Below are 17,160 nucleotides of genomic sequence, written 5' to 3' on the forward strand. Positions count from 1 at the left end.
GCAGTACCGGTATTTAATAAGGCGAATGACAGGTTTTTAACTATGTTGTGTTGCTTATACTGCATGAATAACCACTTATGACACATTTGAGTCAATGCTATTATTACATAATTGGCAACATATGTCTCCAAACAGCAACGTTAGCAACTAGCTGAGGAACATGATGGAGCACTGAAGAGCAACAACTTTTAACAATCGCTCCTGTTACTCTGTCTCTGCCATGACTTGCTAGCATGTTTAACATATTTACAAGGTGAAAATATGTCAGATGTTGTGTCCTCCTGAACGATTCCTCACCTTCCATTTGGCTGGCTGGATGAAAAGGGGTTGAATAAAAATGACACACATGAGGCAGCAAGTTAACATTGAATTTTAATCATTTATAGAGTCGGAACTGACTTGAGATGCAAAGTCAGCAACATTATTGCTGGAAGAAGTATTGTTGACGCATTTTTACACAGCTGCTTTGGTTTATCTGGTGTTTCCACGGTACAGTTACATTCACTGCGCTGTGCATAAATACTGTACAAAAATAAAATGTGCTTCGACATAAAACATCCTGTTTCCACTGGTGGATTTCCACTGTTCTAAGAGGAAACCATAAGGCTTTGTTAAATGACATAAACACGATGCACTTTCACTTACTGGCATTATGTTAAATACAATAAATTAGATCTTGCAGTTGGTGTGTGAGGCAATTTTCAAGGATCTGTAATGTCCTCAAGATTAATATTCCAGGTTCAAAGTGCATCAAGAATCCACTCGAGTGGGTTTAGATTCAGGTCGGGGCACAGCTGTCTTCTTCTGGAGATAAAAGAAGAAGAGAAGAGGAGGAGTCCTCTCATACTCCAGAAACAGTTTGCCTCACAGCTGAGCCCTGAGCTGAATATCTCCTCTTTTTTGACAATGGAAATCTTATTTTCTCTTCACTTCCGCCCAACTTCTGAGCTCAGCTTGGACTCCTGAACGTGCTTTCACGAGCGCCCTCGTGAGGACGGTCGGAGGGTCTTCCTTCACAGCTGCACGTCTCTGTGCAGCACGCTCACAGTCTGTAATGGCAGTACTCTCTCCACTAGGCGGAGCTCTCTCACAGCAGGCAGTGTCGTCTCACTCCATTTTTAGGCCCAGTCTGGCACAGCTTATCACCCCTCTGCAGCGTCTAAAGCCGACACGTCTGATATTTGCTGTTTGGGGAGGGGGCCAGTTCGTAGAAGAGGACGTAGGCGTTGCTGCTGCGAACATGGCTGGAGGACACTGGGCTCACCCTGCACAGAAGGCACAGCACACACTGTGCTTATCACGCCGGACGCCACAGAGGACTGTTATACTTTGATCAAATATGGCCACAGAGATTGCAACACACAGCAGTCACGCCCGACCTTGCACACATTTAATCGGCACATTTAATTGGCAACAAGCTGACGCACCTTTATGAGGCCAGAATGAGGCCATTTTCATTTAACAGCGGGTGCAGCTGATAACACAGTAATATGAAGGTACCTGGAGTCGTTGTAGCTGTACCACTCCCCCAGCGCCGGGTTCCTGCAGTAGGCAGTGTAGTGGCCCCCCAAAGTGTTTCCAGAGTGGTTGGCTACTGCATACAGGTTATACACAGCACGCTCTGCATGGACAGACAAACACTGAGAGTCAACACCAGCAGTCCTTACTCATCAAACCCAGCTGACCTGAGTCTCCTCCAGGTGAGACTCACCGCTGCTCTCAGAGGCGAACTCCCGCAGGTCCAGCTCTTTGAGGGGGAAGTTGACGTAAGTGGAGAGTTTGCTGGCTCGGACGTTAGAGTCGGAGAAACGCTTCAGGTCTGAGAGGAGCTGAGTCAAGGAGCCACAGGTAAAGGTGTGACATATGACAGAGGAGTTAGACCACCTGGACCACCTTCCACCTTCAAATGCTGCATTTACTTTTCATGTTTTATTCTGTTGTTTCTATTATTTTTGCACTGTATTTTAATCTGTTTTCAAAGGTGTTTCGTGAATAAATTTGGATTTAAAGCTACATTTCTTAATTTTTGTGGCCTCATCAAGCAAACATGAAGCAACGTTAGCAGAGCTGAGAGGAACTGCAGTATCATTTCTCATGGCAAACAGTCATTAGAGCCATTGTTAATAGAATAAGTATGGATTAGTGCAGCTTTAACTGTTGCTGATAATGTTTCTGTGCTGTCACTCAAGTAAAATACTGACATCCAGAGGATATTTACGCCACGTCAAAGTGTTACTAGTGTCTCCTCCATGATATTCATAATAAAAATAAGATAATGCACATACAGCTTCTTTACTGAACTGGACACTGGCTCACTGAGCGACTTACAGACACCACAATCATTCACATATTTCTCATACATCAGTATGCTAATATGTTAGCAGGAAGCCTGCTATCACTCAATGCATCTGCACGCTGTGAGCAGGAAACAAAGGATACGAAGCACGAGGATCTGAGGGAACTTCTGAATGCTGAATCTTTTGGTGCATTTCCTTCTGGCTTTGCATCCGTTGCATGTCTGAGAGAGAAATACAGTGAGATGCTGCTGCTGTATGATCCACAGCTCATCTTTACAAACACATGTGGAGCGCGGCGCGATGTGCGCAGCGTCTTACCGGCCTCTCCTCCCCATCCAGCACATCCTCTTTGGTAAAGAGCCTCAAGCAGTCTTTGAGAGTCACTTCACCTGAGCTCTTCTGTGGAGACAGAGCACAGCCCCTCAGGAAACAGCTACATGAAGCCTCCTTTACACCTGACATTTACCTGAAGCTATGATCAGGTACGGTCACTTACAGGTGACAGCAGTTCAAACAACATGTGTAGAAATGCTCAGAAACAATCAAAATATGACAATTACAGACAAGCAACAACTTACTTTTCGATGTTAAAGACACTATTTTACAAATAAACCTTTCCGAGGTGTGTGTGTGTGTGCGTGTTCTCACCTGTGCAACAGGTATGGATAGATCCCAGAATGGATCAAACACGGTGGAGCAGAAGCCACAGACGGCGCAGGTCACACAGCTCTTCAGCTGTCCGACAAACAGATCTACAGGCACAAACAAGACGATCACATTTCATATGAGTAGAGTTCAACCACGGTTTAAGGTCAAAATGCAGCCCGTCAAGGTAAATCTCTCACCAACTACTTTGCTGTCCTCTCTCTCCAAGTACATGTTCCACATCCGCTTTCCTTTCTCATCGTCCCTGCGAATGAAACCAAACAGCGGAGCTCACGTCAAACCAGCGTAGGTCTTATTAAAGGACAGAAAACTGAAATGTGTGTCTTCTAAAATGACATGAGATGAATAAGAATCCAATCGAAAGTCTTTTTTTCCGCAGACACATGCTACTTCAGTCTTCAGTCTGTGCAGACGTGGCCAGTTCAAGTCCAGAAAAGCACAATTAATAAAGTGCTCTTCTTCTTCTTCTTCTATTGTCACTGAATATATCTGGGTAAGTTTAAAGTTTAGCTCTTCCAAAATGGAGAAATGGCCACACACAACTATGAAAGCTTGAAGGTAATTAATTACATCATAATTATAAATAATTACACAGTTTATTCCCATGCTTTTGAGCGTTGCAGCCCAATTGGACACGCTGCAGTGTTTTTTTTGGCGGTGCGAGGCGTCATTAACAGAGCAGGTTATGAGTGACTTATTAGGAGCAGAGGTGACGGGTTGTGCTGGTGGTGCCGGACTTACGAGAGGTGGTCAAAGTCCTCGATGGACACCTTAGGGCGGACTGTCACTCTGTTCACTTCATTATGGAGACCATCCAATAAGAAGCGGAGGAACTCCTGGGCGTCCTGCTGACTGCAGAGACACAAACTTGTTATTTTATTTTATTTACTGAAATCGTCTGTAATTTCTGAACCAGACTGAGAGAAAAGGCTTACAAGCTTTGGAGGGAAAACTTACTTGCAGCCCACGAATTTGGGAGCGTATCTCTGGATCTGGCTCTTGAAATCTGAAGGACTGATGGCCTCGTTGTTCACAGAAGTCCACAGGTTCTGAGTCAGCTTTGCAAACTCTGAGGCAGCAGGCGAAGAGAAATAATGAGAGAACATGAGACCACAGTCATGAAAAAACATGATCTACACCATCCATCACAAAATTAAAAAAAACTCCCCGACTTTAACGTTTTATTGATAAAATGACAACAGACTGGGTCTCTTAGTGTTTCCAGTGTCACAAAAACAACATTTAGAGAGTAATCTGCATCCTCTGCTTGCACGAGCATTTGGATTTTTATGGTAAAGTAATCAAAGGTCAATCTTGGTTCCGTCATCAGGATGTGTGACAAATCAGCTCAAAGTCCACTTTTAACTGCATCTCAAGGTCTTCACCAGCGAATGGGACTGGCTCAGGCGTCATCGTACGACAGTGACATAATGACATTCGCTCAAAATGGGTCACGCGATAACGCCTGAGTCAAGCACAGATGAGGAGTTCTGGAATAGCTACTAAAAGAAACTCGAGTTGAGAATATTTAAGACTTAAATTAACTGTAATAACTAATAATGAGGTGAGACATTATACAAATCATGATAGAAAAAAGAGACATCTACTCCTACAGATAATAATGAGAATAAAATGTATTTGTAAAGGATCTTTCGCACAAGAATTACAGCTCAAAGTGCTTCACATAAAAAATAAAAATAAGATGAAACTGTGGATGAAAGTAAAAGCATCAAAGGTCTCTAAACTCGAATTCCTTTAATGCAATGGCTGTCAGCAATTTGAGACTTAATAGGCAAGAATGGTGTGCATACTCTAACAATCTGAACTCCTAATGCAAACAAGCACAACAGAGCCTCAGATTAACTGAGCCTCTTTCAGCCGACCCCAGAACGTCTTCCCGCAGGTTTGACCTCACCGTGGATATTATCTGTGTCACAGGCCTGGAAAAAAAACACCTTGTTGTGTTGCTGCGGGGCTTATAAAACACACACCTCAGTCTTTTATAAGGCGAATGAAAATCATAAAACGGAAAATTAAACCCACTGAATAGTAGTAATAAAAAGTGTGTCCTGACAAGGAAATGTACTGCGTGCTCCACATCGAGAAGACAGAACGATCATAAAGGCAACGATTGAAAAGGCGTCCTTGAACTAAATGTTGGGAGAATACATGTTTTTATTTGACCCTTTAGTAAAAGTAAAATGTTCTTTTTCATTTTGCACTGTAGTATTAAGTGATCTGCTGGCTGTTGACTGCAGTGAGGGTCTGAACTGTGACCTTCTGTTGAGCCATAAAGTGACTCAACATCGACCGGGCGCTACACGCTGTTCCTCGTGAGGTGGAGTCTTGGTCTACCTTCCATCAGAGCAGCATTCGTCCTGCAGTTGTTGTTGAGGTCTATGCGATGGACGTTTCTCAGGCAGTAGTCTCTCAGCTCTGGGGTGTTACTCAGACACTGCAGGATTGAGTTCATGAAACACTGGAAAACCACAAACAGCAAAAATCACAACAATGCACATCCAGACTCCAGATGGTGCTCACGGCGTTGAGCATTAGACCACAAAGTGAAGTGGAGACACTCACAGTGTTGCCCAGGTTCCTCAGTCCCACCAGGCCTTGAGGACTCTTATTCTATTCAAACAGAAAGGGGGGGGATTTAGTTGACTCGTGCATTAGCTGAACAGATAAAAGAAACATTTTTGTCCACTTTATTTACACCGAAATACCTGCAACAATACTGCAAACGTGGCCATAAGAAGAAAGATCTCAACTGGCTTCACAATACGTGCAACTGTGGGTCATTAACGGGGTCAAGTTGGGCTACGATGTAGTTTTTGACCTCCACTTTCTTCAGCTCATGTTCGACTCCTTCTGAGCAAAACTGGGCCCTCAATGTTTTATTATCAAGTGAATTTAACAGGATTTACAGGCCAAACTGAAACCATGAATGAATTATAGAGGCTGACGGTCCTCGGGGCTACTGTCATGTGTGTGTTATCATGTGAAATTAGTATGTTAAGATGAACTGAGGTTTAACAGACACAGTTTTATCAAAGTGTTCATATGAATTAAAGTGCAGGCTGTGGATATTTATGGTTGATTCCTTGGTCAGCGCAGCCTGTCGTACATCCCAACAGATCAGCTGTGCATGGTGTCGGAATGACGACGCTCCCGTGTGACAGCGGCCCTGTGACATTCCTCAAGTGTGAATAAGCCTCGAAGGACCGCGAGGCATTCATTCAATCATTCATTCATTCCATCTGACGGTCACGCTGTTGGCAGCACTGTGCTGCGGATGTCAGCTACTGTTCCACGCTTTGATGAAACAGCACAGTGTGTCCTGACTTGAGTCGCAGCAGTGACATCACACGAGCATGTGACGCAGACCCGAGAGAAAAGCTCCAGTGAGAAGCTGCAGGACGCAACGTGGTGTCGGGTTTGCATGAGGAGTTTCACATAACGGCCCGAGCGGAGGAGCGGCCGGGTTAGTTTCGTCTGGTGCCGCTGTCCGGTCGGGGGGGGTTAATCATCCGCAGGTCAGACGGACGCAGGGTTCGGTCTGCTGATGGTGGTGCTTTCAGATCGAGACACAAGCAGCTGGCTTTTTCAACATTTAGACCGACTCAGTCATATGAGTCAAGGCCTTTAAAGATACGTGTAGACAAAAATTAAGACTAACATTAGATCGGAACGTGTCTTTGGGGACGACTTCACACTTACATGCTCATGACTCATAACTAGAAGTGTTGGTTTGGGTTCAGGTTTGACTTGTGTTTGAGTTATTTTCAAGAGTTATTCAAGAAGAAAACATATCTCTCTCCTTATGATGCATCAAGTTTCAGATATCGGCCTCTTTGTGACCATCGGCTGGGTTCAGGTCGGGGTTTAGAGGCAGATCTGAGTTTTAGGTTAGTAGAAAAAAGTCCATCTAAATTTCACCGGCCTAATCAGGATCATCCTTGAACATCGAGTTTGAGCAACAGATAAACACCTTTTGAGTTGTTTTTCCTGTAGCGATGCCAGGATGTGAGTAGTAACAGGTGACATATCGACCTGTGGCTCGTCCTGAATGAGGGAGCGTAGTAACAGTGTAACATGATGACTCGGAGCGAGTCAACACCGTCATGCATCGACGCCTCTGCTGACGGACGAAGAGCTGCACGTGGGAGCTACGGCAGCGAGGCTGCAACACGCTGTCCGAACATGGACGCACACAGACTGTAAACTGAGCGGCTGCGTTGGCCGCCTGGACTTCATGTCCGTCTACTGCAGTTTCCACCTGTGTTACAGTGCGGGGAGAGGTGTGGCTCGGAGCACAGAGCTAAGCAGAAACATTGTGTGTTGATAACAATTTGCTGACCTTTCACATAAGATATCTTGATTACATATGAACATGTTGGTGGGTACTGTACGTCCTAGTGTGCTGTTATCACCATCAAAACTGTCAGGTGTAATGCCTCATGATCCAAAAAGCTTTCCAACTCTGAAAATAGACCTGTGACAATAAAAGCTACCAACTGCCCTCTTGGCTGAAATCTCCTTTATTTCTTCTTTGTGTTTCTCTTCTTCTCTGCAGTATTTGAAGGTGACCATATGGTGCGAGTCCCAATCTGCTGCACTGCTGTGAATACTGACCGGCGGGGCCCGGCACGCTCCGCGGGCGGCCTGTGATTTAATAGACCCGTCCAAAAACGGAGGAAGTGATGCGTTCGGGCGCTCTGAACAAGAACGAGAAGGCTCTCCACCGGTTGGCGTGACTTCAGAGAGAAGGCGAGAGCCGGAGGACGTAATGTCCTGAACGCAGCTTTGCATTCCTGGTCAAGGCCGTGTGACATGTGATGACTGTCCTGCACACACGAGGTGGCAGCTACGCCACTCCTCTCCTTCAGCAGCATAAACACAAACCCTGCTACACCCAGCAGGGCTGGGAGAGGTCTCAGAATACTCAAGTAGAAATACGGGTACTTTCATCAAGTATAGGAAATAATACTGACTCATTCGGACGTGTAAAATGTACTGTAAATAAACTTGGGGAGGGAGGACCAAGGCTGCCACGCTAGCAGCTCTGTGAGGCTGGACTGAGCTGAATGCTAATGTCAGCATGCTAACATATTCAAAATAGAAATGCTAGGATGCTGTTTTCTTTTTGAAACCCTCTTAATTTAGCACGTGAGCGCGTTAACATTTACTGACACAAAGTGCAGCTGAGGCTGATGGGAAGGTCAGTTTGCAGGTGTTTGATCAGAAAATAAATATTGGACAAAGTGATTGGCAGAGCTGCAACTGCTGCTGCTAATTATTGAAGTTGAATATATTTAAATACATGTATACATATTTAATACTGAATATATTTGGATGTAGGACTGTTGGTATCAGATGGATAATATAGGAACACCAAAGTCATTAGGACTAATTCTCTGTGCGCCATGAACGTCTTTGGCAACCCATGCCGTGGTTGTCTAGATATTTCTGTCCAGACCAAAGTGACGAACTGACCAATCACGAGCACCACAGCTGCAAACGAGGCAAACTAAACTCCCCGACTTCACTACATACATGCTGATGTCCACTAATAACACCTCTTGAGTCTCAACAAGGACTTGAGGTGCAGCCCTGAAGTGTAGCTGGTTCCTTCATCAAACCCACATGGACACACATACGTGTGTGCAGCTGTGTGTGAACACACAGGCCAGGTGATAAGTCTGAACACATTCCTTATCAGCGGCGCCCTTTCCTATTACGCAACTCGCGTCACACTCGAGTGGCGCAGCCCTGTTGTGATCCTGCTTGTTTTGTGTGCTTACAGCTTAGACCTCCACTTAAGGCCTGATAAGGGCCTAAAGGTCAGACCAGGACCTCCACAAAGCGTTCTGATTTCCAGATGGTGTTAAAGCAGAACAAGATGCTGAGGAGTGTTTTTTTTGCCTCCTGATCGCTTCCTGACATTTTCATGCATAAACTGGAAAACGTAATGTCCTGAATGGTTCACGCCGTCTGTTTTTACCTGCTGCAGTATCGCCATGTTCTGAAATGTCGTTACTTGCATGAACACTGGACAAGCTTAGAGTGAAAAATACAGGTTTTTCTCACTGTATTAAGACACAAATATGCACAGCTGCCACCCGAGTGTGTAATTTATTGGAGTGAAAAGTGTTTTTGCAGTCACATTTAAAACAAATGCAAGAAAGTAAAACAACCAAATTCCATTAATATAATTTAATATCATAAAAAAAAATGTTTAATACATGTAAGTACATATGAGCTTACAAAGTGCCTCTGATGGAATGTAACTAAGTACTTTTGCTCAATTTCTGGACTACAATTACAAAGTACTTATTTGGGTACTCTGTACTTTTTACTCCATTACATTTATTTGACATCTTTAGTTACTTGTTATTTCACAGATTCAGTAATTAGTGCAAAATATTAAAGCACATAATAGATGATGATGTATTATAGATTTAGTTACCCAGCAGTTTAAGTAATTAAACACATGAATACTTCAGTAATTAGAATCCAGTCATATATTATATATCATTTAGAAATGAGCCATTTTGCATAACGAGCCTACTTTTACCTTTCAAGTGTATGTTGATGCTAAAATGTTGTACTTTGACCTCAGATATTAAATGCAGGACTTTTACTTGTAACAGAGTATTTTCACAGTGTGGTATCACCACAGACAGAGAAAGATACTCTGTAAATACACAAAGTTAGCAGGATGCTGTGAGACAGGTGAGACAGCAGAGCTGTAAAGGTGGTGGACTCACCTTGGCCTGGTTGATGATCAGACCCATGAATGTGGACGCCAGCTTGGACCGGGACAACGGCGGGCTCTTCCGCCGCTGGTCGGGATCGTCTAAGGACAAAGCGGCCGGTTCCCCCGGTACCGTCACCGTGTAGGAGTGTCGCAGAGACGGCATGGTAGCGCTGCTGATCGCTGTCCGGTGTCATCCAATGCAGCTGGTAGGAAAGGTGAAATCCCGTCGACAGTCCGGCGACCAGGTGAGAATCAGTCGATGTGTTTTACCTGCAGCCTGTCGGTCTCTCTGTCCCACACCTGCTCACAACCCTCCTCTGCGAAACAGAACGAGTCGGATGGCGAGTGTCGGATTTTTACTGCGTGCTGTAAACGTCCCCTCCCACCCTGTGAATATGGACGCTGCCTTCAGGCGCTGTGGGAAACATCACAACTGTTACAACTTTTGCTTTTGATGCATTAAAGAACCTGTGAAAAAGCAAGAAGATAGAGGAAGTCAGATTCATGCTGTCAACATTTTACTTAAAAGTACACAAATATTGGCATTGACATATATGTATATATATATATAAATAGCACTTATAATGCAGGATGCTTCATTTCAGAATGACATTTATTGGATTCTAATTATTTCTAGATTAAGGTGTTCATCACTTCAGTGTTACAGCTAACTTCAGATACTGCTGTGTAGCTCAATCTATATTATAACTATTATGATTTACTCATCGGTTACATGTGTTCTTAATCTGAATCGGCAAGTAAAACTGTCAGACTTCCAACACAACGACAGCTGGCTGCCGGAGAAGCTAAGCAAAAAGCAGAGAGTACGAGAACGCTGGATGTCTCCTGCTTAATGTGCATTTTCTTCCACACAAACTGCTGCTGCAGCTGCAGGTTGTTGCTTCGGTTTTCTATTTCTATCTGGAGCATAGGAGGAGGTTTGAAGGCAGCATTGGCCTTCGCATGAAACCTGGAGGGCAAATAAGGCATATCTATCTATCTATCTATCTATCTATCTATCTATCTATCTATCTATCTATCTATCTATCTATCTATCTATCTATCTATCTATCTATCTATCTATCTATCTATCTATCTATCTATCTATCTATTTGTTATTCACTAGGTTTGAGCTACTTCCACTGAAGGTTTGAAATGTCTCTAGTTGTCTTGTGTATAATTGCCCTTTTCAGACTAAAAACACGCTGTAGTGAATACTTATCTTATCGTTACTTAACAATTATCAACCAGACAGGCAACTACAGACTGAATGGAAAGAGCTCTGTGGTGTCAAACACTGAGGTTACTCGCCTGTGCTGATAATGGAGGATCAGTATCAGGGGCACTTTAGCTGAGGGACTCTGTGAGAGCAACGTTTATAATTCCACCCAACATTTAACAATATTCACATTTCATCAAGAAGGTGGTGCTAAGAACGAGGTGCAATGAGCCTCTGCAGTTTGTGCTGTTACAGCAAAAGAAATGTTGAGACCGTCGTCTTTTTTTAACTCGTGTGCAGTGAACACTGAACATGAGGGTGATTTTAGAAAAGGTAGAAAACCTTCCACAACCTCAGAGGCAGCAGAGAGACTTGCTGACCTGGACTCTGGCCTTTGGACTGTGGCTCTGACTTGACACAGAAATGACTCTGAGTCTGATAAGAAGCTTGATAGCTGCCTCGTAAACGTCCTTGAACATTCTGCATTAATATTTAAGCTATAACAGAGAGAACATTAAAATGACTGAGCCAATGCTTTCCTGTCACGTACCACAGCACACCGAGCTGATGGTCAGGTTTATACCCATGTATCTGGTGAGGGGGGACACAATGTGCCGCTGGACCAAAACAAAAGGTCCTGCAGTCTGGTGGATGGACTGAACGGCATGCTGATGTTTTTTGAGTCTCGCCAGTAACGCCGCTAAAACTGCAAATACATTAAAATCGAAGGGGTTTATTTCCTTGGGAACAGAACATTTTGATGTTTCTTGTGCACAAAGGGACATTTTTGGCGTGATTGTGGCGTTATAAGAAAGGTCAGGGAGTCACGGATAGTATTAGGATCTATCCCCTGGAGATCGTGAAGCTTTACGGCGACTGACTGGTGGTTAATAACACTCGCAGCAGTCCATTCACAGCTGACTGCTACACAAAGGAGGCGACTAGTGTTAGCACAGTGCGTCCGTGCAGGAACACCTCATATCTTAAACTCAGGCAAACCCAACAGGAGCAGCCAGTGAGGGAATCCCTTCCTATAAACCCACATGTACTGAAGAAGAACGCGACCCAATAACTTTGACATATTCCAGTCGTGACCGAGTCCGACTGCAGGTTCAACAGCGCGGACTTTTAATGAGATCACATTCCAGGTTGATCACATGAGGAGCAGCTCGTTTAAGAGCACACAGTGATTGCACTGAGGCGAACAGCTGCTGATGAAGCCTGATGTTTCATCTGCTCGACCGTATAAGCTCACATTAGCGGTGTGGCTTAGGACGATCAGGCTGGAGTTCATCCTGCATATTCATACCGCAGTTTCCCAGCTTGGGATAAATAAAGTATATCTATCTATCTATCTATCCCATACAGCGTCTGTGGATCACTGGCTAGCTAAATGCTAATGTCAGCATGCTAGCATGCACAGAATGCTGCTTTTAACATGCTGATCATAAGCTTGTAACGTTACATTATATCTGCATAACCATCTCAGTTTAGCATGCTAGCATAGGCTGAATGTCATCAGTGCTGTGCTCAACCTGAGGGGGACATGAATGTGTGCAGTACAGCTGTTATTGAACTATTTCAATCACAGCTGCAAACGTCAGCCTCATGATGCTGCTGGAGGAAGCCAGTGGATCACCAGAGTCCTGAGCTTTCATCCTCTGGGGACCATGAAGGTCTGTGGTGTGAAATTTCCTCTAATGCCTCGTCCACATTTTAAAACATAGCTTTTTCTCTGTGTTTTGGTCTTTCGTCCACACAAACACCATTCTGGGTCACTGAAAACAGACCTTTTGGAAAACTGCTTTGAGGGTGACGATGTTCAGAGTCTCGTTTGCAGTGTTGACGTGTTTCTTATTGCCTTAGTATATTTTAATTTCTGGTATCTTTATTGCATTTACACATAATTTTATCTGCACATTAGTTTACTTTATTCTAGGATCTTTATTTTATTTTATTATTACTTTCTTATATTTCTTATTGTTTCTAACATGGGGGTTGCAATACAAATTTCATTGACATGCCTCATGTCTCAGTGATAATAAAGACGATCTCGAATCTTGACCTTGAATCCTGAAAACCGCAGCACAGCATTATCTTCTTTGTTTGCATGAAGCCGTTCTGTGCAATGGTGTACGAGGCTAAAATAGCGCTGGTGCTAACCATGCTAACAGGAAACATGTTTACACATAAATGTATAGATACTTTTTCACTTTTATTGAATTCAGAATGCGCAACAGAGGTCGCTTCCAAGCCCCGATCCAATAATCCCACGACACAAACCAAGGTCGCTGGTTTTGGACAAGACCTGGTCTGACCTCTAGCCCCCACACAAACACACAAATACATTAAAACCATTATGAGTAAAAAAAAAAAACACTATTGGCCTACAGTGATAACGTTGAAAAGAGATGCTGCTGCAGACAGCAGTGCAGACTGTCAGTCTCTGGTGATAATGACGGGCTTGAAATGGCCCCATGACCTTTTGTTTAGACGCTGTTCTGAAGACAAACCTCAATGAATCATTAACAACTAATATCAATAAAACTTTTACCTCAACAATAAGACGTTTACCTAAATTTATTGACTTGCTGAATTAGGAGGGATAATCTTGATGTGATTAAGATAAGAGCCCTGTACAGCACACGGTGATAAGAACTATTGTTAATAATCACCTCTGAAAGCTGTGTTATGTAACAAGAGAACGTTCATGCCATAAAAATGAGCTCACAGACAGTTTTCAGGTTGCTGCTGTTGTCAAATCATTATGAAAGAACTCACCCTCCACCTAACACACATAATCCCCTCAGTCAAACATACACTTCCACTTCGCTCCTCCACCCTCAGGTGTGCCTCACAGCCTGCATGCAGCATGTCAGTGAGGGAATACCTTGAGCTGTATTCATGTTTGAGCTAATCCCTTTCTATAAACTTCACAGTGAGTCACTGCCTCTACAAAGAGCAGTGAATCATGCACAAATACCAGCAACATGACAAACAGCTCATTAACGTCATCATTTCTATGTACTCTAATGACTAATTGTTGCAGTGTTATCATGAAAGTGTGTCTTGGTAGGTATTCTGTGTGTTTTAGTATTTAATGCTAACTGGCCTACAGGTAAGATAATTCATCATCTGGAGGATATGTTTTGGTGGGTACAGACAGTTTCTGCTCCTTTTTGCATTAACAACAGAGCCAGATGTTGCAGATGTAGGTAAGTAAATAAATTTAAACTTAACTGCTGATGATCTTCGGATGTATCAAACTTGGAAAACTCTTTTATCTGCTTCTCAAAGGTCTTTGTTTTCTTCTGCTTTGTGTTTGATTTGTGATTTAGTAGAATTTAGTGTTTTCATGATTAGCATACTGCTAACCAAGCTAGCCACGACACTAGCTGTCTGAGGCTAGTGCTAATATACATTTTAATAGCTGTTGTTTGTGTTTTTTACTCCTTTTGGCTCTGTGTGTGTTTAATATAACTTTAATGCTAATCTTTTGGTGCCACGCTTTTGTTCCAGCAGACCGTTATTCCAATTTTCTGCATCTTTAATATTTTCTCATTTAATAGCTTTGAAACTGAAATTATGGTAGTTGGAAAATATAACACAGTCGTTTCAACAATCATTTAGTGGAACAAATGTTCAGTGTGTGTAATAAATGATAATGACCAACTGATAAATAAAATAAAATCTGATACGCACACACAAATACACTCAAACTTATGTAACCACTGATACACGATTGATCAATGTTCACCACAAAGGGAGGAAAAATAGGTCAAGACACAACCTGAGTGTGAAGAGCATGTAAATAACGAGAAATAACTGTGACTGTGCTGCACCATGTGTGACAGAATGTGACCGAAATAGTTTTAACTGTGTGAAAAACACATCCCATCATGTGAGGCGTCTTGACGCTGCATTACAACCTGCTGCGAGAGACATTTGGATATTTGAACCCTCTTTTTTAAAATGTGCTGCTCACTTTTCATCCTGTGAAACCTCATCAGAGAAGGAGGAGGTTTATTTTCAGTGTTTATTCAGTCAGCTTGGCCTCTGCAGCCACTTTGCATTTTGTGTTTCAGCTGAGTTTCATAATGAGCTTTGGAAATCTGCTGTAAACGGCGGCTGATTAAATCATTTCTGATGACTGCCTGTGTGAGAACATTGTTGCCTGAAACTGAAATTGTGTGTTGTTGCAGTGACTGACAAAAAAAATCTGTTGTGAACGTTTGGAAATAACCGAAAATAAATTCTGTTGTGTTAAACCCCTCCTCTCTTTCGTCTCATTGGCCGGCTTGTGTCGGTTGTTTCCAGGCTGGGAAATGGGTTAAAGTCTGAAGGTGTTGTTAATTATTGTTAACCCGATAATTTCAATGACACCTGCTCCAGCCCGGGAAGATTAAATAAATTATTATGCTACCATCAGATGGTTTCGGTTGACCATTTGTTGCTAGTAGCAACCCTGTACTGGCACGTTTCCATAACAACTCAGCTGACACTGTTACATCCACCAACACACATCTTATATCTGCTCCTCAAAGCTCCTTGTTTTCTTTGACCTCCTTTTATTGTGGCTGATTTGTGATTGTTTTTGTAGCATTTGGTGTTTTTTATGATTAGCATACTGCTAACCAAGCTAGCCACAATGCTAGCTGTCTAAGGCTAGTGCTAAGCGCTAAGGCTAGCTCTTGAACTACTGTTGGGTTGACTCTTGTGTAGTGCTCTCTCTGTTTGCTCTGAGTGAAAACGTCTCGACTGCAGCCTCTCCTGCAGTGTGTTTATCTCTCTGCAGACTGCAGCTGTGCATGTGCATGCGCTTAATGAGGGCAGAAGACTTACACAGGAAGCACATAATAACCACGGTAATACTAGTAATTATTAGTAATCATGTATTTTCTGTTTAGCTGGTTTGGTCAAAGCAGCCCAGCCTTTATTTCATTCACATCTCCCTGATACCTGACGGATGATGACAGAACAGTCAGTGCTGACTGCATGAATGTTTCATCATGGAAAGAATTTACCTGGATTAATTTTGTAACCTTGCAGTAACTGAATACAATCGCAGGGCGCGGACCGTTGGCAGATCATTTGATTGAAACTGTGTTGCTAGGAGACAGCTGCATTGACTACTTCCTGTCAGCTACTGAAACACTCAGGACTTACTGTGCATGTGTTTAAGGATGTTTGGTTTAAATGCAGCTCATACTGTTGGTGTCTAACTGAACATGCAGACTTTAATGTTAAGTTTTCAAGGTGATATAAAGAAACGGTAAAGCCCGTACGGCCTCGGCTGGTGGAACTGCTGGACTAACGCGGTCTTGCGGCCCTGAATGGACCCGCCTGCTTTGCATCAAAGAAACTTGACCCACGCTGACTTTGAGAACGTCTTCATTTATTAAAGGTCGTGGCGGTGCTGCTCTCAAAGAATAAAACATATTTTGCTCGTGTTCTTAAACATCAAAAAAGAAACTGATTGTTTAAAAAAAATGTCATGACATAAACCACCAAACTGACAAGGACTGTACATTTGTACATAGAAGGTAGCAAAACAAGTCTACCTATGAAAAACTGCTACTCGCTGCAGAACTAACCCAAAACTGAGACTTTCAGTTGGCTTCAGTCAAGAACACTGAAGGGTTACATAACATGTGTGGTGACATACTGACGCTGATGACGCAGAAGGTGCCAAATAGAAAACATTGACAGGGACCATCCTTGAAGAACTCTATTAGCAGCGTTAGCGTCTGACATCACAGGTCGACAACTGCTCAGAATCAATAATCAGTCAATATTTATGGCAGGAGTGTTATAACACTACAGCTGATTAAGACAGAAATGATAGAAATGAATATTTTAATGGCACAACTGACTGCATACAGCATCTTGAAGCCGAAACACATCCTGGGCACGAGCCTACGACGCCAAAATCTGACTTAAAAATATCCAAGTATTAATTTCACAAGGTGCTTTCCTCACACTTCATTCATAAACTTTGTTCAGAATATACTCTCCACTGCTTCCATTATGAAATATATCTCCCAGATTTCTCCCCGCATGATCCGTCGGCTCTTCGCTGATGTAGATTTTGTTGGGTCAGAATGATGAACCCTGTGGTTACAGTCGTTGCTCTGGAGGTCAAATAGGAAGTAAGAAGATCAGCTCTGCTCTGCTTAAAGTTAGCCAGTAGATCAGCTGTCCGACAGACAGCTCCAGAC

General features: G+C 43.1%; 1 protein-coding gene across 1 annotated transcript; it reads right to left on the minus strand.

Annotated features, from left to right (window-relative positions):
- Positions 1–360: 360 nt before the first annotated feature.
- Positions 361–10,061, minus strand: LOC121617142 (ubiquitin carboxyl-terminal hydrolase 2-like). The gene is made up of 12 exons (XM_041952201.1): positions 9,734–10,061; positions 5,547–5,594; positions 5,319–5,442; positions 3,921–4,032; positions 3,705–3,815; positions 3,143–3,207; positions 2,946–3,049; positions 2,616–2,696; positions 2,440–2,518; positions 1,712–1,819; positions 1,501–1,621; positions 361–1,265 (listed from the first exon to the last, which is right to left on the minus strand). Exons 1-12 carry the CDS (start codon positions 9,884–9,886, stop codon positions 1,160–1,162), a joined length of 1,212 nt encoding a protein of 403 aa, XP_041808135.1. The 5' UTR covers positions 9,887–10,061; the 3' UTR covers positions 361–1,159.
- Positions 10,062–17,160: the final 7,099 nt, after the last annotated feature.

This window comes from Chelmon rostratus, chromosome 14 (assembly GCF_017976325.1).
Source record: "Chelmon rostratus isolate fCheRos1 chromosome 14, fCheRos1.pri, whole genome shotgun sequence".
Classification (NCBI taxonomy): Eukaryota; Metazoa; Chordata; class Actinopteri; order Chaetodontiformes; family Chaetodontidae; genus Chelmon; species Chelmon rostratus.